We start from the raw sequence: 25,517 nt of genomic DNA, 5'->3' as shown, positions 1-25,517 counted from the left end.
TAGTCTTACCCTTCCTTGAGCAATGCCATCTTCCATGGGCTCAGGAGAAAACACCAACATCTGACCATGTCTAAAGGAATGTGAATATTATTAGAGATTCCATAGATGAAAACAGTGTCTGGGTACTTCCAGTTTGTACTCTGATACTGGAAAAAGTGAATGGTCAAAGAGCAAACCTTTGCTCAAAGAGGTAAAGATGATCATAAAGGTGGATATAGATTACTTTGCAATGAGAGGAGAGAAGAGGAGAGGAGAGGAGAAGAGAGCTGTTCACTGTCCTTCTGTTTTCTCCTTCCACTCTCTTCTCAGCAGCCCCTTTTTACTACTCATAGTATTTCCCCTCATTTGTTCATGCTCTCTGTCCTATCTTCCAACATCTTCCAGTATCCAAACAGCCCACAGAGCTTCTAAAGGGGAGAGGGAGAACACAGGCATCAGCTTCCAGCTCTTCCAGCGCTACCACTGCCACGCGTGGCTGCAAACGGTCTGGGCTCGGCTGGTGCAGCCCTCCGGCAGAGGCCAGGGAGGACTGGTGAAAGGGCAGCTCTTCCTGGGTGGGTCTATGGAGAGCATTGACTGGCCCTGCTCAGGAGCCGGTCCGTCTGCCCATGGCAGTGTTGTCCACTCGGCTGTGCAGCAGGTGCTTCGTGGGGCTGTGTTAGCACTCCCTCTCTGGGAATTTGTGGTACCTGGGAACCCCAGTCCCAGCCCAGGACTGCACCGTTCATGGCATCACCACACCGTGAGACATACGGTGCTTGCCTCTGCCGGGCCAACCCCCATACCTCACCAGAACACTCTCTAGGTCTGATGCCAGCAGGTTGCAGAAAGAAACACCCCTCGCGGGCTGACTTAGTTCGGGACTGCGTTGGTCATTCGGTCATGGCCGAGATGGGCAAGAGCCACACTTGGGGGAGGGACAGACTTCAGGGGCCAGGGCACTTCGGGTGAGGGGGACAGGGGTGCACGCTGGGCGGCCAGCCCCGGGGCAGCCCGCCCGTCCTGCCCGCGGGCGGTGCCGGGCCGGGCCGGGCCGGGCCGGGCCGCACGTGGCTACGTGACGGCGATCGGGGCCGGCGGGGCTCGGCGGCTCCTCCTCCCCCGGCGCCCGCCGGCGACTGGGCGCCGAGGCTGCGGCGGGCGGCGCGGGGCGGGGGTGCTGCCTCCTGCGCGGCGGAGCGGGCGCAGCGGCAGCCGGGGCCGGAGGCGAGCGGCCCGCGCGGGCGAGGGCGGGCGGCGGCGCGGGGCGGCGGCGGGGGCTGCGGGGCATCGGCGGGGGCTGCGGGCGGGGTCCGCGCCCGCGGCCGGCAGCGGTCTCTGCGCCTCAGCCGGGCTTCGTCGGGTGCTGGCGGTGCGCTCTCCCGCCGCGGGGCTGCACAATGGCAGTCGTTCAGTAGGATGGATCCTGCCGTGGCTTTTGTTCTGCAGATCCACCCATCCTCCTAGCAGTCAAGTACCAGGCTATGGTTTTCTCTCTGGGGATCTTTCTTCCGCGTTTTGCCGGTGTCTCCGATGAGGTTTTGGCCTCGGCTGGGATTTCACTACCTTACTTTTCGTTTGGCTTCACGCTGAAAAAAGGGATTTCTTATATTTGCTCTCCACGCTTTTGGTTATAATCCAGTGTTGCTCTAGAGGGAACAACCGTTCAGCCTGGCTGAAAAAAAAGCATCCGTTGAAAAGTCTCAAAGAAATATACCACGTGAGGAAAAAAAACTGGGAGAAGATCGGAATATAATCGTTTTTTCTATGATAAAACTGGTGCCCCTCTTCAGGAGAACTGATCTCAATTTATTATTATGCAACCACAAGGATCTCTTCTTTCTCAGGGTGTATAAGCTGCTGGATTGCTTTTCGCCCAAATCAATGTGGTTTCTTTGGAACATTTTCAGCAAAGGATCGCATATGCTGCAGTGTCTTTGTGGCAAGAGTCTTAAGAAAAACAAGAACCCAACTGGTAAGCAATCCATTGCAATGCGTTGTTTTTCTTTAATGCTACCCTGTCTGTTGCTCGCCGAGGTAGATCTGCAATCCTGCTGAGGGGAGAAGGGGGGATATATCGAGGCCAGCACGGACATGCATGTGCATACGTGTATGAATAAGCAAGGAACGGTTTGTATTAGCTTCAGCCCCTGTCACCACCGAAAAGGGGTAAAAAAAATAATATCAAAGGCCATCCTAGCCCAGCTATTTCCAAGGAGGAAACTTTTATATCACTACCCTTCTTGAGGGGAAGCTGGTGGAGCTCCCCCCTTCCGACCCCGATGCAAGCCCCTCGTGGAGACCCCCAGTCAGTTTTGGGAAGAGGAGACTGGGTCTCCTGTGCTGGTGTTAGCCGGCCCTGCCTGCGGTGGGTGAGTGTGCCGGGGCTCGGGTCCTGCACAGCACTTTCTGAATAGCTTGCAGTATGTCACCCCACACGCACACACACCCACCCACCGCCTCGCTCGGCTTTCTAAAGGCAGACACCCCCCTCCCCCGGCCTGGGGGCTTCCCGTTGTCACTCACCCCCGGCACTCTAGGCCGGGAGGGTGGAGGGTGCTGAGGAAAGGGGGTAGACACTTTCTTGGGGCTTGCGCCCAGACGGTAACTCAGCCAGCTATGCCGAGTGACAGCAGCAGCACCGCCGGGTTGGCTGCGCCGCTCCTCCGCCTCTCGCTGCCGGGATGACCCCTCTGTGCCACACGCCGGTGTCTCTGCGTCCGTCTCTATGTCTGCCTGGCAGCCGGAATCATGCGCTTCGGTTCAGCCCGGCTCCGAGGGGGAAACTTGCAGTACATTACATAAGAAATGCAAATGCAGGTGCTCTGGGCCGCCTGGTCCCTGGGGGTCACGCTGCTGCTGTTGCATCCCTCTTGCTCGGGGCGTCCGTGAGGCCAAGCCCGCGGCTTGGCGAGCAAGGTGGGCGAGAAGGGATGCTCGGCGGGCGGGGGAGCCGGGAGCTTTTCAGGGGAAATACCGGCTCTCCCCGCCGGCCTCTGGTCCCCCGCGCAGCCTGGCTCGCTCACCCCGGCCGGCAGGTTGTCTGCCAGCACTTGCGTGCCTGGGGAGGCGAGAGCCGCCGGAGCCCAGGCTGTGAGGGGAGGGATGCCGTGTGTGCGCGCTGGTGTGTGTGTGCCGGCTGCCCTGCAGTGGCAGCTCCCGAGCAGGAGGCTCCTGACGCTGGCACTGCAGTGTAGTAGATCATAGGCTCTCGTTGCCTCTCTGACACCCCAACATCAACAAGCAGCAGCGCTGGCAGCCCGCACCCCTCTCCTTAAAGGCAGCCGGTGTGCCGGCTGCTGCTTTGCCCAGCCCAGGTCCGGTGCAGAGTCGAGGTGGGCACCTCGGCGGATTTACCCTTCCCCGCCCCCGGCTTCCGTTTGCCAGCTCGTCTCGCCCCTTTCCCCCCCGCCGCTGCCGCAGCAGTGAAAAGCAGACACTTAGCATACCAAAGAGGCTGAAATGCCCCGCCGGAGGCTGCGCTCAGCCTCCCGCAAAGTGTCCTTCGCTTCACTCGTCCCTCAGTACTGCAGCCAGCCGGGGGTCACTTCCCAGCCGTGTGCCCCCCCCCCCCCCCGGGGGGGATGGGCCACCCTCTCGCAGCCCCTGGGGACGCCCCTCTCCGCCTGCCCGGGCTGCGCTCGCGGGGGCCGTGACCGCGGGGAGAGAGCGGAGCGGCGGCGTGGCCCTGCTTGCCCTGCCCGCTGCCGTGGCTCCGCAGCCCCCGGGGGGCCGGCTCCAGAGCCGTGGTGCTCTGGGCAAGAGGCGATGCTCCTGAGGAAGGGATTTGGGGGGGGGGGGGGGGGGAGAAGAGGGGGCTGGTGGTTTCTAGACCTTTCAGTTTGCATACCGGGGGGTGAGGTGTATACCCCTCCACAGACACACACCCTCGTCCTCTCCTAAAGAAAGATTTCCTTGCGGAGGGCCGGCTGTCAAGACATCGGCCCCTGAAGCCGAGTTGTGTCCCTCGGAGCACCAGGCAACCGCAGCACAGCTTTCCACCTCCCCGGGGACTTTACCGCACTTACTTACTCCCTCTGCACGGGACGAGAGGATTTGGGTGGCCGGAGCGGCACTATGCCCCGCAGCCACTCTGCCTGCGAAGGGCTGGACTGGCCCGAGGAGGGCTGACCCCCTCTTCTGAAGGAGTGGGGGGAGCACGTTTAAGCAAGCGAGGTGGGCAGGGGGAGGGGAGCGGGCTGGGGGCGCGGAGTGGGGCCCTGGTGGGGGCCACCCCTCCGGCCCGGTCCGCGGTCTCACTCCCCGCCCGCACACCCTGCGCTGATCTGCTCCGCTCCGACTTGATCCCGTCAGAGCAGCCGGGACGCTGAGCGCAGCCGAGCTGCACGCCCCGTCCTGGCACCCCGTTCCGGGAGCGCCGAGCTGCGGCTATGTGTCTGAGGAGGCTAATAATCTGCTTGGCCGGATTAGCTGGTAGCTCGGTCACAGGCGCCGTTGCTCTGACGGCAGATCATCTCCATTCAGGCTGGGGTGTCCCGCGGGAGCGCAAGGAGCCGGTGCCGCGATGCGCGGCCTCGCCTGGTGCCCCCGGGCCGTGGGGCTCCCCGTCTGCGGCAGCCCGGAGACCCCCATCCCCGCTGCGGCACGGGGTGCCGCTACCGCCTCCGGCCCCCTTGGCCCGCCAAACTTTTCGGGAGCCGCTGGGCTTTTTAGTCTCAAAAGGCATCAAATGAGCGAGCAGCTGCCGCTGATCCAACCGTGCGGAAAATCCAGCAGGTTAGGCAGCAAACGCTGGCTGTAATTGCAGTTTATTTAGCTATTTTCGGCCTGCTGCACTTTTTTTGTCCCTTTCGAGAGTTGGTCTATTTCCAGAAACGGGCCTGGGTGGCTCCTTTCCAAATGTTCTCTGCTTTGCGTTTCCTCCGCACCGCTGGCTGCAGCCCCCCTTCCATGTGCGGACCCTCTCCCGGGCTCCCCCGCCCTCCCCGGGCGCCTCGCCCCGCCTGCACCGGTAACCGGCACCGGTCGGAGCTCCAGAGACTGGGGCAAGAGCGCAGGGAGGGATGGGGAGTCCGAAGGGCTGTGTGTAAGTCTCTGTCAGGGTTGCATCAGGAGGCTTTGGTTTATGGTTGGCTGAAACCCCTTGGTTTAAAATTTGTTATCCTCAATAGAGGAGCCGCGTTTGATTGCTCCAATTATTTACCTCTTTATATTTCTTCATAAGGAGAAAAACTTTGGGAATCAATAGGTGTGGCTGATTTTTTTGAGTGTTCCTGAGTTTAATGGTACCAAAACTAATGAAGCCCCACATATCTGCAGCATCCTGTCCCTCATGAAAACGTTTGCCATGTGTCAGGTTCCCTGGGACTCACTTGCTTTTGCAATTATTTCTATCTAACTCTGCCCTTCCTGCTTGTCATACACATAGAGAGGACTTCAGAAAGTGCAAGACCAAAGGGACTTTTTCTCACAAATAGTTAAAAAGTTCTCCAAACCATAAGCCCTGAATCAGGGCTTGTTATAGTAAGATACTGTCCTCATGGCTTTCCCACCACCATCTCCAGGCTCCAAACTGGGTATCTTCAGCTGGGGAATGGCAAAGTCATGGGGAGAGTTTGGAGCCTGAGGAGAAGGGGGCAAGGAGATTATCTCTGGTTTCTTTTTGAAGCAAGTCCAGCAAGTGAATAGATTTTTTTTTTCCAAATGACCAGTGTTTGGGTGTGCATGGGAGGCGTGTTGGCTGGAGTACTAGATGCCCCCATGGCGAGAATTGCTATCACATTTCACTCCTGGTGGCAACCCAACAGACAGAGGATGGATCAGGTTTCCTCTCCATTCATTTCCAAGGAGAAGCATCTCTGCAACACAGTCAGGAATGTTGACAGGAGAGTAGATGGCAATTGGCATTACTGTAAATATATTACTGATGGAGGATTTAGTTTAGGAAATTAGTATCAATCTCACATCAACTTCAAATGCAAAAGCTATTTAAAAAGCAATACGTCTGAAATCCAGGCTGCAGCTGAATTGGAATCTTTGCATAGTCCCATGTTAATTTCCTTCTCCATAAAATAGTTTGGCTGGTATTTCATGGTTGCTAACAATTTTGAAAAAGCTTCTAAGCACAGCCATGCGAGGATCTGTTTGAAATGGAAGCTTGTGTCCTGCCCATAAAATATAGAGTATGTATGTGTCTTTATCTGAATTCTGATAAAGTTTGGCCTCCCCACTGCTTTTCTTACTCATAGAAAACAAACCTCCCACCAAAAGGCAAAGACAGTAAGAGCTGTGGGATCAGGTCCTTGAAGTTTCTCTCATGTAGGTCTGAAAAGCAGCTCTGACTGCTTAATTTCTATAATGGAAATTAAGCCATGGTCTGTTTCTCTTGCTCAAATGTAAAACTGCCTATTTACATGTATTTCACCTATTGAAGTTTTGTCCTCTGTGGAATACATTTCCTGAATTTATACAAATTTAATTATTCTTGATCAAATTAAATTGCATACTCTACTTATTAAGGGGTGAAATTTATGCCTGCTCATGCATCTTGCTACTGTAATAAAATGTTTGCACCTAGTTCAATGTCTGCTAATGACAGGCCATTTATAAATGAATTCAAACATAAAAAGGATGATTTAGGCTTAAGGAAAATATAAAAAATGTATTTACAGATATCACAGGTTAAAATATTTATGTGTATGCATTTTTCATTTGAGCTTCATGTTTATTCTACTTAACCATCTCGGATTATGCTAAGTATATTAATTTTAAGCTAAAATTCCTATTGACTTCAAATTTTAAAAAGGAATGATTTAGACATTCAGAATTTGTCCCTTTGTAAAGATTGTCTGTCTAGGAAATGCCTATAAAAATATAATCTGGACATGAGAGAGTTGCTTGAAACTGGAAACCAGTTTTTCAAGAGGACTTCATAAATCTAGAGAAATGGGAATCAGGCTGTTACATTGACTCTGGGGGGGGATTTTGTTGCTGGTGGGCTCACTACTGAGGTTTTCATAGGAACAATCAACATGTAGGATAAAATGCTCTGAATCTGGATTGCAGATGGTAAATGAAATGGTTGTGTGCAAATTAAACTCTGAATATTTACAGGTGTTTGCCAAATGTGCCTGTAAACAGTGAGTCCTGCTGGAGCATGTTTCATTCAGTCAAGGATGATCTTGTTGCTTTGGGAGCAGTGATTTGTTTCTATACCTAGTTCTGGTTTAGATGGCTTTTGTGATTTTGGACGCACTATTACTTACCTATGCCTTCCCTTCCTGCTTGTTAGAAATTTCAGGCAATGTCTGAGCACTGCACAAGTGTGCTGTTGGCCCTTTTGTTTGTTTTTTGCATTTCAGTGAATGATAGCTTTTCAGAGATAAATTGCTAGTTTCCTGAACAGTTTACTGAGTAACAAAACATTGAATGATCATAAAATTTTAGAATCTCCGTTGTGAAAAAAAATTGCTGAGGTGTATCACGAGGCTTGATGTACAATTAATGTATCCAAGAGCTACTTGCCACTGTACCGAAGGAGTGTATATGTGTTTATAGCAGAAGAACAGTTTACCTGGAAATAAACTTTGTAGGACTGCACCCAAGTTTAGTTCAGAAAGAGACCCCTTCTTGCACAGGTGGTCCTTCTATTGTCACAGCAAATGAAGCAGGGAAGGATATCTTTTTATTTGAGATCATACAATAAAGTGTTCAAAAGAGTATATTCACCTTCAGACCAGCTATTAAAAAAAATATTTATTGTGTTCTTGAAGTGGATCCTTACAGTGGATCCACTCAGAAGTACTGAAAATAATAATTGCAAAGGGAACTGCCGGCGTTTAGCACCGTGGTGGACTGAACACACAGCAAGCAAAATATAAGCGATGTATTCTTTTCAATATACTCTGCAGCAAAGAGATATAGCATGTGAATAACTAACAAAGTTGTTGTCCAAAACAGGAGCACACTGACTCTGAAGAACTTTTTAAGGGCAAGACCTCAAAAATCATTAACTGAAAGGCATTTAATGGATACATGGAATGCAGATTTGGTGTATTTGTAGCATATGCTGTTAGAAGCACTCATAAATAGTAGCAAGGAAAGTAAACAGTTGCTGATGAAACAGCACTGAGAAGTCAGAATAATAATATCTGTAGTAATATCTGCACAAGCCAGATTAATAACATCTTCTGCAGTAAAATTCAATGCATTAGTTTAGGTACCATACTGTGGTGAACATAATCAAAATTTTAATAGTTTTTGAGTTAATATTGAATGGTTTTGTGGGTTAAATGACAATAGGTAGCACACAGTTGCTGACAGAAATTGATAGTCTAATTTTATGTCTGTATTTTGTCTTTTTGCTCTGACACCTGCTTATTTGACTTTCAACTGGAAACAGCATGAGGACTGGCACTGAACGAGTTTAGTGCTTGCACGGAGTAGACACTCTCTTGGAAATTACCTGGCTTAATCTTTTTGTGGCACTAAAATGTACCTGATCCTGTCAGACAGTAGAATGAAACCAAGGTTAAACATTTTAATTCCACTGGAATTTTTTGGTTTTTGCTCGAGGACAGTGATACAAATAAACTGTAATCCTCTATGAAAAACGATGTTCTGAGGAGATTCCCGAAAGACCTGTATTTTACTGAGCTGAGAGAGGAATAGACTTTGCTTTTCACTAAAAATTTATCGTGTCATCCGTGTTTTTTTTGTTTATGGCTTTGACATCTGAAAGGATAAGAACATGGTGAAGATACAGAATGTGCAGGACTTGTGCCTCAGCTGTTGAGCATGTCCTGTCTCCATCTCTGGGTATCAGTTGGTGTGAGAAAAAATGCAAGATATGAGCAAATCTTTGGGTTTGATCCTTCCGCTAATTTGTCCTCTCAGTTTTCAGCTGTCACTGGACTGTCTGAAGTCAGAGCTTGTATTCAGGTCACTGTGTGTAGTAGCTTCTGAAAGAGCTACACAACTTTAGTTATCAAACAGCATTTCTATTTTGGGCATCAAAAAGCTTTGCATGGCAGCAAGCTCCACATAACCACGTGCTGTGTGGAAAGGATGTGGAGGAGTTTGCACTTTCTGTGGGTACTCCTTGGTTCTTCTGCTGAAAATCAGAGGCTAACACTGCTATTCCTGCTCCTTGTTTGTGATTACTGTTTATGGAGAGCTTTTCAGGTGAAAAGCACTTCTTTCATGGTGACTTTTCCTTCCTTGAACTGTCTTGAAATCCTGGACATTTCTGTCATCTTGGCTCCTGTGTGGTATAACTTGCGTTTGCTGACAGTATAGGCTATCTTTGACTTTGGAGGAAAAAAATGAGGCAGCAGCTGACATATCCCCTTTGCATGAGCTGCTTTCGTCCAGCTAGAAGAAGTTAATTTCTATGGATTTTCTAGGGCTATGGGATAAGGAAGTATCTCCTGAAAGGGGCATGTTTTCACAATGTCCTTTCTCATGAGGGAAGAAGTGGAATACTACTCCCTTGAAGAAGCTTTTAAAGAATTAAGCTCTAGTGTGACTGAAAACTAGAATTTTGTACTGTTGTTGAATGGTTTGAATTGGAGAGAGAGCTTGCATATAAAAGCAAAGACTTCTGTTTACATATAAATCTCTTGCTTCTCACTAATGCTAGCAAAGGAAACATACAGGAATTTCATTGCCCTTTAATGAAGTTTGAGACGAAAATGTTAATTTAAAGAAGGCAAGTTTGCCAGACTTGTTACTCTTTCAGTAAACGTATTTCTAAGCATGTCCTGCTACAATCAAACAAAACATCCAGATGAAACAGTTCTCAGTTCATGATTCTCATTAAAGAAATGTACTGTGGAGCATTATCATTGCTCAGTAGTTTCTACACATATCTACACTCATTGCTGTATAGGTGCATTTATTGACATTGAATGAGATGAAGAGGAACGACCAGTGCAAAACATAGTGGAAAATAAATGAAAAAAAAAAAGTGGAAAAATTATAGCACAGGGAAATGCTTAAAAAACCCCTGTTAAATCACTAATACAGTATTATCTTATAGAATTACTGATCAGGAATATCTTAATAAGGATTAAAGTAATAGTAGTCCCCATTAATTTGTAGTGCTAATGACACAAAAAGCCACTTTACCGTTCTGATTTTCTTGGAACTGGAAATTGCAAGTCAAACCCAGACAGCTAGTAGTTCCTGAGAAATTGAACCTAAATATGATGTAGGTGGATTATCCCACTAGGAGATCAATGCAAGATCTCAGCTGTGAACTACCTTTAGGATGTCTATAGCCCAGGTGCAATTTTGTGGCTTGGACTCTTTCACTAAAATCCATATTTTAAAATAGCGTTAACAAGTGGATTGAAATTTGTAAAGCTTTGCACCCCTGCGAGAGTTCTTCCTAGTCCCTTGCTGTTTTAAATCTTTTTTTTATGTTTGTCCCCATGTGAAGGAGACTTTCTGCCTTAAAAAGTCTGGTTACACAGAGTTTCATAACCAACATTTACTAGTCTCCTGGCTTTACTCAGACATTTATTGTCTCTATGAATACGACCTTGATCCATCCCAGACTCTGTCATCTCCATTATAGCCTCTCATGTCTCTTTCAGTTTTTTTTTACCTTCTTCTTTTGCGAGCATCTCACGTTTTTACTTTGGATAGGGTCTTTGAGGAAAATTAGCCCCTAACTGTATTTCTTTCAGATATTTTTAAGTCCTCTCCACTACTTTGAATAATTAGCTAGTGACCATGAGCATAACCACTGCACAGGCTTATTTATTAATGATATAATAGGTATTTAGGATGGACGGAGTGTAGGCAGATGGACTAGCCTTTATTTTATTGGGCACGAGCTGTATACATTATTGTTTTCCCACTTTCTGCTAATTTACAGTAGCAGAACAATAGCAGAATAAAGAAATGCAGAGGCTGTAAAGCAATTGTGATTGATTAGGAAAAGACAGTAAAATCAGCAAGAGGATTTAGAAGACCTAAACAAATGTTATCCTTTTGATTTGAGGATCATTTGAGGATAGCACTTGCTTGAGGATAAAATGATTGTGTGAGATTCTGCTGTTAAAACAGGACTCCTCAGCTTCCAGGGAAGTTTTCTGGATAATAGTGCTGGGCATTTCTGATTTGAGTTGGTAGGGAGTTGGTTCCAGGTCCTGGCTTTGTCTGTTCACTTAGGTGCTATGTATCTTCTTGAAGCTTTTGGCCATGGCACCCTGCAGAAGAGATCCCAGAGAACTGCAAAAGCTGTGTGGATGCAAGGCATGCCCCTTATGTCCATAACCTCAGCAGGGCACAGACAGAGTAAACCTGTGGTTTGGATCTTGCTTGCTTTTGATTCCCCTTGTTCGCCTTCGAGCTCACTTTTGATCGACTAGTTCAGGGACATTATTGTAGGAGAAGATTGTAACATGCCTCTTCAGTGCAGCATGCTCTAGGGTTTCTGCTGACCAGGGACATGAGTAGCAGAGCCAGTGACTACGTGTTACTAAACCGTGTTTTCTGAAGTGTTGAGCTCTGGCTATATGCACAAAGTTTTGAAACATGGCAGAGATGAATCCTCTTACCTTTGAAACTTGTAGCATGGACTCTTCCGTAGAACAGGGTATCTGAAAGCAGTATGGGATTATTTTACAGAAGATAAAACATTATGTAGTGTTTGTATGGAAGAACCACATTGTTTGAAGGTGATCTTATTTTATTTTCAAACTGGACTTCGAACGCTGATAATGTTTGTGGAATAGTGAAAATATAAGAGAAAAAAATTTAGGCTGTTGTAGTTTCCTGTGTAATACATATCTGGGTAAAATAAATCAGGTTACATGGTAGGAGAAATTTGCACCAAAGTAGTGGGAATAGAGTAATTGTGATTTTCTGTTCTAGTGTCTTTCCTCATTTAGATTCGTCTTTGTAGTTTACATGAAATGATGTATCTGAAGCACTACTGACATGAAGTGGAGAGGAATCCCGTGATTTGTGTGCCACAGAAGATAGTCTCTTCTGACTGAAAGTTTTCTGTGAAAGTATGTCTTTGAAGACATTGGCTTTCTTAGCATTTCACCATCATGGATGTTGATTTTGACCATTGCTGCACACCATTGATGAAAACACTCTCTAAGGGGTTCCTCAAGATAGCTACATAAATACGGTGGTCTCATTAAAAAAAAAAAAAAAGAAAAAAAAAGAAAAGTGTTTAAGCACAATGAGAAAAAAAAATTGAACATAGGTATATGAAGGTGAATATCACAGCAGTTTAACTGTAGGGTTATTAAGTTTCATGCTACTAAGTTTCTCTTGGATGCTGGATGAGAATGATTTTATTCCAGTTGTGCCAGCTGCCTTCTGTATGAAAGAGGAGGCAGAAGTTTAGGACCTTATAAACAAAGCAGAAGTGAGCTGTACATTGTGCAGTCTGGGTTAAAATCTTTTCAAAAAGTATCAGGAGAAACAGCAAAACAAGGGTTTGTTATGTTTTCGAAGTTCCTTTTCCTTGGACTTCAGTGGCTGTTTGGAGTAACTATGGTCTCGGTTGGCTGCCAAAAAGAACACCTGCTAATGGATTTAAGACAGAAGATGAGGAGAAGATAGATGCTAAGCCCTTGTAGTCATATATGTAGGTTAAGAATTTGGGGGTGGAACTTGCTGAAGTTGGAACAAAAGTAAGTCAGAATGTGATGTTAGTACATTAGGTGAGTTTTTATCAGGGGCTACGTGGATGATACATGAATAATGTGGGATGCTCTCTCTCCCACTTATTCTCAGAGGGAGATGAAAAACCAGAATGACAAAAGAAATTATAAAGTAAATAATAGAGGGATTAAAGGAGTCTGTAGTCATTTAGATAGGTTAGTGATAGAGAGTCCTAGAGGCAAGCAGAATTTAGAAATTGTTGAAGCTATTTATCAATTGAGGAGCAAATAGATCTGAAATTTAAGGACATTTTCATTGAAAATGTCTATTTCTAGAAGTGTTTCTTTCCAAGGACATATAAGAGAGCTATATTTGAGAGTCTAGCTTCTCTCAATTTATTCCATTTCTAGCTATCTTGCTAAAAGTGAGATATCCTTGTAAACATTGCTTTGCTATTATAAATGAAGGTGCTCCCACACTCCCCTGGATAGGTCTGAAAAAGTGGCCTCCAGGGTGATCTTAGGCTGAGTGTCCAGGGCCTCCTGCCTGCCTGCTGTCATGTGGTTACCCTGTGAGCAGCCTGTCTGGCAATCCTCCATGCTTTGGACCTGCATGGGTGTGTGGAGCCCTGCATGTGCTGCAGCTGCCTGGGGTAGCACCTGCAGCTCACCTGCAGGAGGGATGATGGCACAGGAGTTGGCTAGTGAGGGTGGCCCTCAATCTAAACTGAAACAGCCTGTGTAGTTGCCACAGCAACTTCTGGTGAGAGGAAATGTAATATCCCCCTCCAAACTGTTTTACAGCACAACTTTTAAAATGCAGAATGTATGCTTCTATGGATCTTAAGCTGTGTAAATCTTTGTATAAGACACCATGGTACAAATTATAGAAGAAGGTACTATAGGTTCAGTATTAATTTGTGTTTTTCTTCCAATAGCTTATTAAGTTCACAGTCAAACAGGTCAAGAATGTTGGGTGCCATTCAGTCCTTGTAGATGACCAAAAATGCGTCAAGGAGCCTACAGTGGAGATCTTCAAGTAACTTCAAAGGGAAAGCCAGTCTCTTCATATTAACAGATGGCAAGTCAGAATTGTGAGTAAGAAATGTCCACCTTCAGTTTGGCATTGATATCCTTCTCCCACCTTAAACTCCTCCTAGTTGTTCAGGAACATAAGACTGAATTTATATTGCTTAATTAAAAAGGGCCAGGGATTGATCCAAGTCCAAATGGCTCTGGCTGGCTCATGTCCACACCACTTACAGTTACCACCCTCGCTGGCAGATTTAACTTGGAGAGAGCTCACTGAGGTGGTGCCCAGGACTTAAGGAAGAGTGTGGATGACTAGGGCTCTAGCACTTCTTTAGTTTAACAATCTGAACACAGTCAAAGAGGATCACAAAAAGCCTTTCACTCCCAGTAATGAAACTTAAGGAAAGCTCTGCTTGTAGGGTGATTTACTTGTGCCCCCAGCTTCAGCGAGGGCCTGTAGTTGGACTAATAACTGCATAACACCATCTTGGAGAAGCTGACGGGTTATTAGAGCTTCAATAAAGTAGATGAATCCCAGCTTCCTCCTTTGAGGAAGGAGCTTCCTATGGGCCCTTGGTTAACCTTGCGCAAAGCTGGTGGAGGAAGGAGAGCAGAGTATACCTGCTTCCAAGCAAGTCTGGCAGCTGAGCAGCACAGATCTGAGTCTGCAGGGAATGAATCATAAGGAGTTTCTGAGGAGGATGAACGAGACAGGAAGGAAAGCTCAATACTGCTGGGGAAAGGAACATATCTCCTCTTTTTTCTCTCTTTCACAAGAAGAAGATGGAGTTCCAGGGTAAGGAAAGGCTGAAGGACAGGAGATTTCCTCTGTCCCTGAATAAAATAATTTTTCTTCTGCTTCACTGTCTTGTACTTCCTTTCCTTCTCACTGACCTTATTTGGGATCATCCCTTCATTTGTGTGAGCATGTGCAACAAAACTTGTCAGCACTATCAGTCATCTTGGTAACCTGTTGTTTCACTGCACTCCCGCTTTCTATTTGCTGGGCTACATGGGCATCAACCTGCATTGTCAACGCATGTACTTCTTGATCTTCCTTTAATTAAAGGATATCTATTTCTCCCTACATGGCCACCAGTTTCTCTCTCCCCTTATATAGTTGTGAGGAAATGACGAAATAAATAGGTTTTTTTCTGATTATTGATGCTTTGAATATGTTGGCAGACTAAATCTGGTCATGGTCTGTGAATTTAAAGGGTCTGGCTTATAGTCTGACAGTATGGTCCAGAATATTTGTGTGTTTTTCTTAAATTGATGAAAATTGGAGAGCATAAAGCAGTTTGCATTTTGGTTTTGGTTAGGTGGAGGTTTTTTTACTAGTTTTTGGGAAAATCAGTTTGTGGCACTTGGAATCCTTTGATTCTTTTCTGTGAGGATGCTCAGGGTATATTTACTCTTACATTTAATGCGAAATGTGAAAAGATTGAATTTAAGCAGTAAATTCCTCTTTCTTCATCAATCTCTTGAAGGCCCCTTAAGGTGACTGTTCCTTTACAAGTTGAATTTCTGAAGAAACCCAAGTATCACTGCTTAATCTGGGGCTAAGAAGGGTATTGCATTTAACAGAGATTTTTGTGTTTTCTTTGCTTACAATAAAAGCAGTTATGAAAAGCTCTGGTGATGGGACACAATTGTGTTTTGCCTTAAAATAAGGCACAGTAGGGGGCTTTATTCAGGCTGTGAGCTTGTTAGAAAAAGCTGGGATTTCTGAAACCATTCTAAACACACTGAATTTGGAAGGCAAGTCAAATCTTCTAAGCCAGTAAAGTCTTTTTAGCAATAGAGGAATAAAACACTTTCAGTATAAATACTTCTCAATGTATTAGGTATCTTGGAAACAGTTTCTTCTGTTAGTAGAACATTGATGTAACATGTCTAGGATTTTTCATATGGCCTGGTAATTAAGACAACTTGGGCCAGACGAACTGCATTGAGGTTCTTTTCAGAAGTGAAAGTACTTTATTTTCAGTCCTTCTAAGATGGAGAAATTAAGTTTTTTTGGTGTCTTCTCATTTACAGTTTTTTTCCTTTTGTCATGGTAACTGAAAGCACCACCTATAATCCTTCTTCTAGGAAGTATCTTGCTATTTGCTTTACATGGCAGTGCTCCATGGTCATATTCGGGTCATCAAAGACATCCAAAGATGTGTTTTACAGGAGGATAAAGGAAGCATTCTCTCCATGGCCAGAACATGGGACTGTTCTTGTGGTGGTAAATGATCTTTGGTCTCAGAAGAAAAAAAAGCAGAGGTTTTTTGGCCTTGGCACACTGCTTTGGATTTTTTAAAATCTAGCTAGATTTAAAAACTTAGATCCTTTCTTGCTAATCCACCACTCCATGGCCCCTCTAAGGGAAGGCCCCAGTTTCTGTGGAAGGCAAAAATTTTCTTGTACAGATTAAATAATTCTGTCCTTAATCTACTATTACTTGAATCATTCTTATAATATCAGCCTCAGTCTGCTTCATCTTCTTGTCATTTTATCTTACAGTGACTAATTTGCAGAACAAGCATACCTTCCCTTGTTTGCACTCAAGGGCATTAACTAATCTAGTTAACAAACTAATCTAAGTCTAGAAAAAACAAATAGAACAAGCAGCAAATGATCAGCTGAGACTGAACTACAATTTCCTTCCATGTGGACATGGTTCTCTTGGGTTTTCCTCTAGAGACAACTGAGTTTTTTCTCAGAATCCCAAAGTTCTTGGTTTTGTCAGTTAGGTACAGGCAACAGTGCAATACAAGTCAAACTGGAGGTTACACAAATAGATTTCAGAAGTCTCAGTGTGTCTTCAATGAAGGACCTCGAAGCAAATTTATTAAATGAAAGGCTGACTTGGCAGGAAGTTCTAATCCTTTTGAAAAATACTTCTAAAAAAAGAGTATCAGAGAATGAAAGTTCAAACTGCCTACATTGCAGTATACAAATTAATAAGCGAGTCACCTGGTAGTCTCCTTGTCCCTGGTACATGGCACTAATGTCTTCTCCCTCAGGGGGATGTACCGTACCCTAAGTCCCTGACAGAGTACTACCATTTTTTTAAAAGTTTTTTTTGTTTTGTTTTTAATCCAACACAGAAAGATCTGGCTAGTATAGAAATATGTGACATTGGTAGATCTTAGCAGTACTTTTTGAATAGTTCTAAAAATACTCATTCTTTTGAGGTTAGATACAGTGGTGAGTATACAAAGCTTCTGAAAGAGCACTGGTGGAAAGGCCAGTATGTAAAATGTTGCCCAGTAGACTGAAAAACTCAATAATTATGAAATAAAAGTTCATCACTGAAAACAAATATAGCAATTCTTGCTTTAAGTTCAGAGATATTTACCTAGGAGAGCAGTTAAGCCAAAAAACTCCATTATATTAACGTGGTACCCTCTGCATGTCCTTGTTAAGCCTTTTGAACTGAGAATACACTGAGACAGGGAGTTGGGGTAGTGAAACTATTTTCTGGAGGGTTTATAGGAACCAATTACAAGCAACTCGTTTAAATTGGTGCTGAGCAGTTCTACATTGACAATTGTCTTAGTGTCTGGAGTGTGGCACTTTGCATACTCAACTCTGCACTTTCAACACACAGTGCTTTCATAGCAAAAGGATGGAGCTGAATCTTTTCTGCTCAGATATTTTTACAAGTTCTTTTTTTTTCTGGTTTTTTTTTTCTGTTCAAATTGTTACCACTCTTTGTACAAGATAATAAATTAGCTGTTGCTCCTATATTTCCTGTAATAACTCTATTAAAAGGCACCATTTCTGTCAGAATATTCCATGGATAATGACTGGGCAGATTGTTCTTGCCCCTAGATGCAGTTATCTAATTAGAGATTATCCTGTTACACAGCACTTTAAGTTGTATTTCCTTTTCTTAGCCCACAGAGGACGTAGAATCACAGAACAGTTGGGGTTGGAAGGGACCTCTGGAGATCATCTAACTCCCCTGCTAAAACAGGGTCACTTAGAGTGGATTGCATAGGATCATGTCCAGTCAGGTTATGAATACCTCCAGAGATGGAGACATGAGCATGGGAAAATTATTTTTGCCAGTGCCGTGACCTCTACTGCAGCCCATCTACTTATTCTCCTCCTTCTGCTTTCATCTCTCTTCCCATCTTCCTTTCAGATAAATTTATGAGAGAAAGAGTGAAAATCCTGCTTTAGAGCATCCAGTGGGAAAATTTTTCCACCTGAGGATGGGATTTGGAGCAAAGTTTACTCACCACTCTGCTTCTGTGGGTACAGTACAAAGCTCCTGTCAGTTCACATGCTTTGCTGTAGTGCACAGCAGCACTGTGTGTTTTCCTGAATTTTAAATCGTAATGGATTTAAAGAAGCCTGAGAGCTAGGACGCTTCTGCTGTGCTCCATAAGAGACCTCTTGGTCTTTCTCCTGGTTTCCTTTAATGATGAGAGGAAGTAACCAGGGACACCTTAGTGGCTGGCAGTGACCATCTTTTGAGCATGCTGTGTGGCCCCATCACCTGATGAGTCTCAGCAAGGTGATGTTTCCTAAGAGGAGAAGCCTTTTCCTCAGGAGTGAAGAGGTTTTGAACTTTGAGTTTATGGTACTGTGGGACAAATACTGCTCTTCTGAGAACAAGATCCACTCAGAACAAATTAGGGTGTATTTGAATAACAGATGGGGAGTGAAAAGCTTCTGAAGTTTCTCTAGAGAGAGAGCAAGATCTGCTCACTGCATTATCCAGCCAGTGAGCAGAGGGATTTTTGTGAGTGGAGTAGAGGGAGGAAAGAACAAAGCCAGTAAATTCGCTGGTACCTGGATGCTCAGCAAAGGAGCTTCACATTTTGTGGCTGTGAATCAAAATTTTTGGGTCCTATTACTGGAAGTTCTTCTCTTCTTCAAAATGTGAGAAAAAAAAAAGAAAAAAGAAGCTTTTGTTTTATTATAAAGAGCCTTTCTGCTCTTCTATTATACTGACAGTATTCACTGTATACTCCTCTTTCTTCCTGCTCTTCCCTGCTCATGGATACCACGAGACTGTTGATACTTATTAAAGAACCTTTATTTTGTTTTTTTCTCATCGTGCAGCAGCCATTTCAGTTGTGTCCTCAAGTTTGCTCCATTTTTGGCAATACTGTAAGGAGGGTTTAAGAAGATAATGTCTAAACAGAAGTTGATTAGTCATATTTACGATGGATGCACAAGGACCTGAAAGAACTCCTAGAGTACAATTTTGGTAATACTTCTCTGATATCTTATAGTTTGGCATGTAAAAAGAAGCATGAAGGGTTTTTCAGTGGATGTTGATTCAATTAGATTTTGGGCTTTTTGCAGGCATTTTTTAGTTAAAAAATTCTAGTGATAATCTGAGAAATAAATAGGTTACATTACACAAATTCTCATTCTGCTGTTAATAGAGCTCAAAATGTTCCTAAAGGTAAAGTGTAATGCTCATGGTGGGATAAGGCTCATGGCCTAACTGTCATACCTTGGAATATCAGCTGTGTTACAAAAATTTCCATTTGTGTGAGAGCATTCAGCTTCAGACCAAAGGTCTTTTGCCCTTGACTTGGATGAGTCTTGGGGAGAAAATTTCCCTATGATTATTTAATGAATGGGATCTATTCAGTTAGCAAGACTATGAAATGGAAGGTGCCACTTGCCTATTTGGTTTTCACGTTTAGTATTACCATTCAGTTTCTTAACCAGCCTTTCCCAACTCTATAGTTTTACCAATGCATGTCAGTATGTTGAGAGGTTTAATGATGAGCTCAGTCATTCAAAAATCATATTAATTCAATAATAGCAGGCTCAAGGCCTGTCTGTGTCTCAGTCTTTAGCCAATGAAGATGCTAACTTCAAATTCACTGTTTTTGAGAGGAGTTGTCCCAGCAAATAATCCAATTATTTGATTTTTCCTTCAGAAACAAAGAAATTATTATTTCTGAGTGAATTCTATTCTATTCTATTCTATTCTATTCTATTTCTTTCATTTATTACTATTTTAACCTATGATTTTTTACTTACATAAACGGGAAAATACTTCAGTAGGAGATAAGGAAAGTATTTCATCTTAGCAATGTCTTTTAAAAGCTAGAAATTACTCACTGTTTACTCTAGCTAACCTTGATCCTAAGTAAATTTCTATGTTATTTTTCATTGGTCTTTGAAATTGTTCCAGACGTAAGAGGAATGTAATGCTTTATTTGTTTTATCAGTGGCTTGTTCTCTCTTATAAACGAAATAGGTCACAGCACCTATAGGAGTGGAGGGACTAGAGTTGTGGTCATGTACATCTCCACTTTTAGAACCAAGAATGGAAACCTGTCTTGCCTGAAATACTTTTTCAGGCACAAAAATGGTTTAGAAAAATGTCACCATACAGTTAAAATAGTTTTAGGTGGTCACTGTTCTTCATCCCAACACCCCACAATACTTACTGCTTTCTGTCCAAATTCAACTTCTCCTATATGCAGTAACAAAGGGTAAGATTTTATTATTGACTCCTCTGCTTTGGCATGGTATTGCCATGGTCATGAAAAAAGAGCACTAAAATTACGTGCTGACTGTGCCAGATACATCCGAAGAAAATCCCTGTACAATAATGTGCACTCATTCAAACTGTGCTATTCATATGGTAAGGGTAGAGATTATACTTTAGTTCTGCACTTGGCATACCAAGGACAAAGTAGTTCTTAGCTCATTCTTGCCCTCATCTTCCTGCAGACTGGCTGGCACAAACTTATTTCTTCTATTCTGGGCACAGAGAGATGTCCAGGAGGTTGATTCTTGACAAGGTGGGGAAGGCCCTGTCTCTGCTGTTTCTGCAGCAGCCAGAAGGCTAGAGGCAGAGCCACGGCTGCGGGATGTAGAATAATACCCCGTTTCTTCCAGTTGCAACAAATCCATCTCTGGTGTTACATGGAATGCTGAAATTCTGCTGATTAAAAAGGCACCTAATTCACAGATTCCTAGTGGCATGTGGGATACAACTGCAAAGCCAGTACTCTGCTTTCATATGGATAGCAATTAAAGTTGACAACTCAACCTAATTTTTTTGTCATATTTTTTGAAGTGTCATTAGACACTTTCTACTCCTCATTCATCGCTGTTCTGTAATAGTGAGTTCTACTTAAGTGGCAATTAAAGTTTCCTGTTTTCCTCATTTCCTCTGCTCAGTTGACAGTGTACACTACTGTCAAATGTTGCAGAAATGAAAATAACAAGTTGTGGGATGTTGTTTAAAATATTTGACAAATAGTGACTTCTAATGGCCCCTACTTGTGGGTCTAAGCAGGTAAATGAATGGTGAGGGATTTTAGCATCTTTCAGAATTTGGGCTGTAATTCACATAGAGTTGCTAACATACAATATTTACGCAAGTGGAAGCTATATTACCTGTTCTACTGCACTCTCAGCATCTGTTCAAAGATGGATGTGGTTGATATCCAAATGACTTGAACACAGCACGTGCAATGTGGGCAGAAATCCGGGATGTATTTTCAGCTGTTTATGCTTGAGTGAGGGCAACTTTGGAAATCAACAAAGTGGGGGAACAAAGAACCACCTCCTGCCTGTTGCAGAATTGGGATCAGTTCTTTTTCTAGTATTTCTGGTATTTTCTTTTCAGATCAGTTCCTTGTCTATGGTTATGGCACAAAGCTAATGCACGGGCATATGATGTAAATAAACATCCTTACTGCAGACATGCATTCGTTGTCTGGATGGCTGAGATGGCAGTGGGAGAACAAAGAAAAGAAGTCATGCCCCAGTTCCTTTGGGCACGTGAAAGAAAATTGCCCAGGAGTCATAAGTATGTCTCTATCTGATGTGGGCACAATGTTGACATCTCTCCTATGTTTAAGCTACTGGATCTGCAGCAAGATATCAACAGCCTCAGGAGAAAAATTAGCCACACCCTCACCATAGAAAGTGTCTCAGCTGATGAAAACTGAAAGGGTTTCTTTCACATCAGTGATGCTGTGGAGATTTGCTTCTGTCACAACAGCACTTACTCCCTAAAAGGACTGCCACATAATGTAATGTCTGAAACAAGCGCATTACCTTTTTTTCTGTATGAATAGAAGTAATCAAAAGTGCTCTGGAATATTTTGCAACTGTAGTGATTCAAGGAGAGAAGGGTAGAAGTTTTTGTCTGGTTTCATTGATAATTCCAAGCATTTTGATATTTTTGAGGGGGGAAAAGAGTGTAAAAGTAATTAGTGCTATGGAAACAATCAGATGTGTAGCAGTTTTACTTTTTTTTCTCCCTTTTAAAATTAGGTCCATTTAAATGCATTCATTCAGTGGTGTGCTGAAGGCTCTGAGAGAACAGGGCATGCACCTGGAGCTTTGTATTCCTTTGGTTACTATGTGGCATGTAGAAACTCCAGTTTGCAACATGCAGGTTTCTTCAGCTGTACTATAGAAAATACAGACAAAAAAAATTAATTGCTTTAGTTTCTTGTATCCATCCTGATCATAAATTATTATGCAGGTGTTATTTAGTACTTCCAAAATTTCTATGGGCTAAAGGAGACTTACTAGCCTCTATCTATTTAGAAATAAGAAAAGGAGGACTAGAAAAGCATAATGATTTAATATTTTTGTATAATACTCTTTCTATGAATACAAACTTATTTTCAATACCTTAATCTAAAACCATTCCTTGCTCACTAGCTTTCATACTCTGGCATCCAGATAGCTGAATAAAAGTAAATAGCTCCCAGGGATGTGAAGCAAGTTAAACCTGGTGCATGTAATCACAGTGCTTGTTTTCAGCTTGTTTTTGTTGCTGCTTGACGATATTTGTCAATACAGCCTTAAAACAAACAAAGAAATTAAAATTCATTAAAAGGAGCTGCAAAATCAAGCATTCAAATGTTAGGCCTAATTGACTTTAGAAAGCTGTAATGCTTTAACTACTGCAGCAGGATTAAATCCTGTAGTTTTGAAGGGTGTCGTACCAGGGAGGAATAAGAAGCCTGGGTACAAAGCAACCTCCAGTGTGTAGAGTGGTTAACTTTCTTCTTAACTAATGTCCATTATATGTATTAATTTTGTTCAAGTAGGGCTTTAGTTGCTTGACTGCCTTTTGGTTGTTTTCTTTGTCTTCACTGCCTGAGCACTGAGCTTTTCCTGAGCACTGAGCTTTGCCTGAGCACTGGAGCCACACAGTAGGGACTACCTCACAGGCAGCTTGGGAAAGGGGTTAGGAGCAACCCGAGAGAAAATCCTCCTTACTCGCCAATCAAAATCCTGGCCTGAAGCATGCACAGCAGAGCCAGAGATTTTAGCTGCTAAATTCTAGTAAGTCTATTAGAAAAACACATTCTGAGGTTTTCTGTAGTGCTTTTACAGGTGCCTGCTCTACTTCATGGATGCACTAGACCTTTTCAGAGGATTGACTGAGAATTTTTTTTTAAATATGGGCAAGATGTTTCCAGACAGCTCAAGCTGACAATAATAAGTCTCAGGAGGACTTATTAGCTCAGGTGTGATTAGAAATCAAGCTGTCTCTGTGTACTTGTGCTGCACCATGGCCAAGTGAATAATGTTTCTTATTACGTGGTGTACTGAAGAGCCCAATACATAAACATCCAAGTGACTACTACCAGCGCTGCCTAGACCCTTCTGAAACTGGTGCTCATCTGGAGCTACAAAGCCCCATATGAATGCAAACTGGTGCCAAGTACCTCATGCCATCTCTTCACTGGTGTGAGCATAACTGGGGAGAGGAAATGTTCCCTCCATATGCAGAAAGTCATTAATGTAGGTGACAGTTCCTTACCAGGAATTGTGTCCAAACCCTTTTCAGGGTTGGGGGCTACTGCCTGCTTAACTACAGAGGCTTTGAGGACTTTGACAAGAGAAATGGTTGCAGTTGCAGTTTGAATTTACAGCTACTATTTTAAAGTGACAAGAGCATGCAGGATTCATTGTTCATTTCTTCCCACATTTTCTTTGTTTTCTATTGTTTCTTGCTTTATCACTTATATGTCAACATTACCAGGCACAGTATTTTCTTTATGGCAAAACTTTATGCTCTATTTTTATGAACTAAAGCATAAAGTTTCACCACAAAGAAAATGAACTATGGTGACCACGTTACTTAAAGCTGTAAGAGGATAATAAAAAATGAAAGGTGGTGTTTCACTGCAGAAGCAAATGGACTTTATTCATGACACTGGGAATGGCTTATTAGTTTGGGCTTTCTACCCTCTAATAAGAAAACTTTATGGAAGGCTTATTTTTGTCACAGAATCATAGAATAAGCTGAGTTGGAAAGGTCCCATCAGGATTGAGTCCAGTTCCTGGCCCTGCACAGCACCATCCCCAAGGGTCACACCCTGTGCCTGAGAGCATTGTCCAAATGCTTCTTGAGCTCTGTCACACTGATGCTGTGACCACTTCCCTGAGGAGCCTGTTCCAGTGCCCAACCACCCTCTGGGTGAAAACACTCTCTGTGATACCCAGCCTAAACTTTCCCTGACTCAGCTTCATGCCATTTCCTTGAGTTCTGTCACTGGCTACGAGAGTGAAGAGATCGGTAACTTCCCCTCCTCTTCCCCTCTTGAGGAAGTTGTAACTGCAATGAGGTCTCCCCTCAGTCTCCTCCAGGCTGAGCAGACCAAGAGACCTCAGCCACTCTTTGTAAGGCTTCTTCTCCATATCCTTCACAACCCTTGTGGCCCTGCTTTGGATGCTCTCTAATAGCTTAGTGTCTAATTGCTTAGTGTTTGTCAAATATACATAAGCCCCTATGTATCAAAGTACTGGGAAAAAAATCAGTGTAACCACAGCAGTGTTTCCCTTTGTGCACTTTCGGAAATGAAGCCTGGGTTTTCCTCTCTTGCTCTTTTCAGAAAGTGTTACACAAAGACACCCAGGTCATTGTATGCAAGTCCCGAAGTGAAATCTAATTTTTTTTTATCTATTGCTTTTAAAAAATGGCTTCAGTCCTCAGGTATTTCACACTGAGCAAAATACAGCATTCAAAATTCTGCCTGAACTATTGTAAAGAAAATGTAACCAATTTGATACAGCTTTTCTCATACCAGTATGAGGCAGTTCACATAATGCACATTTATGGAATAAAGAATACATGCCTCTGGAACCACAAGAGAAAGGAAAGAAGAGCTTTTAGTTTTGTCTCATGCATGGATGTACATTGCTTAGTGTTGATTCCCTATTGTTTTTTATTCTTTGTCTTCACTGTCTGAGCACTGAGCTTTGCCTGAGCACTGGAGCCATGCAGTAGGAGCATGTGCTGGAGAGACTGCTCGTTGAGCCATGGATGCCAGGAAGGCACTGAGGAAGGTGGAGTGAAGGTGAGATGAAGGCAGGTGGTTTGGTCTTGGAAACCAGGTGGTTTTGTCTTTTGCTGGAAGTTTCTGATTGTTGCGAGGGCTCAGTGATTGGGAAGATGGCTCAAGCGGGCTTACTCATGTTTGACTGGGAAGAAAGCTCTGAGGCAGGTTTGAGAAGGGGGTAGGTTGGAAAGGTATTGTCATATGCAGTAGCTTGGCAGGTAAAGATGCAGACTGGGTCCTTTTGTGGTGAAAGTGTTTGCTCTTCCTTACTTTGACTTCAATGCGGAGAAGGGATGGGTTGGGGTGGTCCCATGTGACTTCTGGGAGAAAGGGGCCAGCTGTGAGCTGAGACTGCCACACGAAATAGATGTTTGGCAGCCCCAGTCACAGCCTGAAATGCAGCATTTGTCATTCAAGCTTTCACAGGTAAAGGTGAAACAACAGCATGTCAGAAGCAAATTCCTCTGCAGGGTCAGAAAATGTGACCCCAACTCTCCTACCTGAATCTTCCTGTAATGCAGTTTCCAGTCTCAGAAAATATGTCCCAGTCAGTCTGGCAAACATGAAAATCTTGTCTGAGTTCACCATAGCTCTTACACTCTAGCCTGGATGGCAATTACGTTTT

At 43.8% G+C, this 25,517-nt stretch overlaps 1 protein-coding gene across 3 annotated transcripts in view; it reads left to right on the top strand.

Moving 5' to 3' along the window:
* The first annotated feature begins 1,261 nt into the window (after positions 1 to 1,261).
* Positions 1,262 to 25,517, top strand: part of FGF14 (fibroblast growth factor 14) — a 386,777-nt gene continuing 362,521 nt past the window's right edge. The window contains exon 1 of one of the 3 annotated variants that reach the window (XM_032100142.1): positions 1,262 to 1,954. In XM_032100142.1, the coding sequence (XP_031956033.1) occupies positions 1,747 to 1,954 (208 nt within the window). In that variant the 5' untranslated portion in view covers positions 1,262 to 1,746. The remainder of the gene's footprint in view (positions 1,955 to 25,517) is intronic. The other 2 variants (XM_032100140.1, XM_032100145.1) reach the window with 2 other exon arrangements.

The sequence above is a fragment of the Corvus moneduloides genome, chromosome 2 (assembly GCF_009650955.1).
Source record: "Corvus moneduloides isolate bCorMon1 chromosome 2, bCorMon1.pri, whole genome shotgun sequence".
Classification (NCBI taxonomy): domain Eukaryota; kingdom Metazoa; phylum Chordata; class Aves; order Passeriformes; family Corvidae; genus Corvus; species Corvus moneduloides.
The sequence above is the reverse complement of the archived record's forward strand: the minus strand, read 5'-3'. Positions and strand labels throughout refer to the sequence as shown.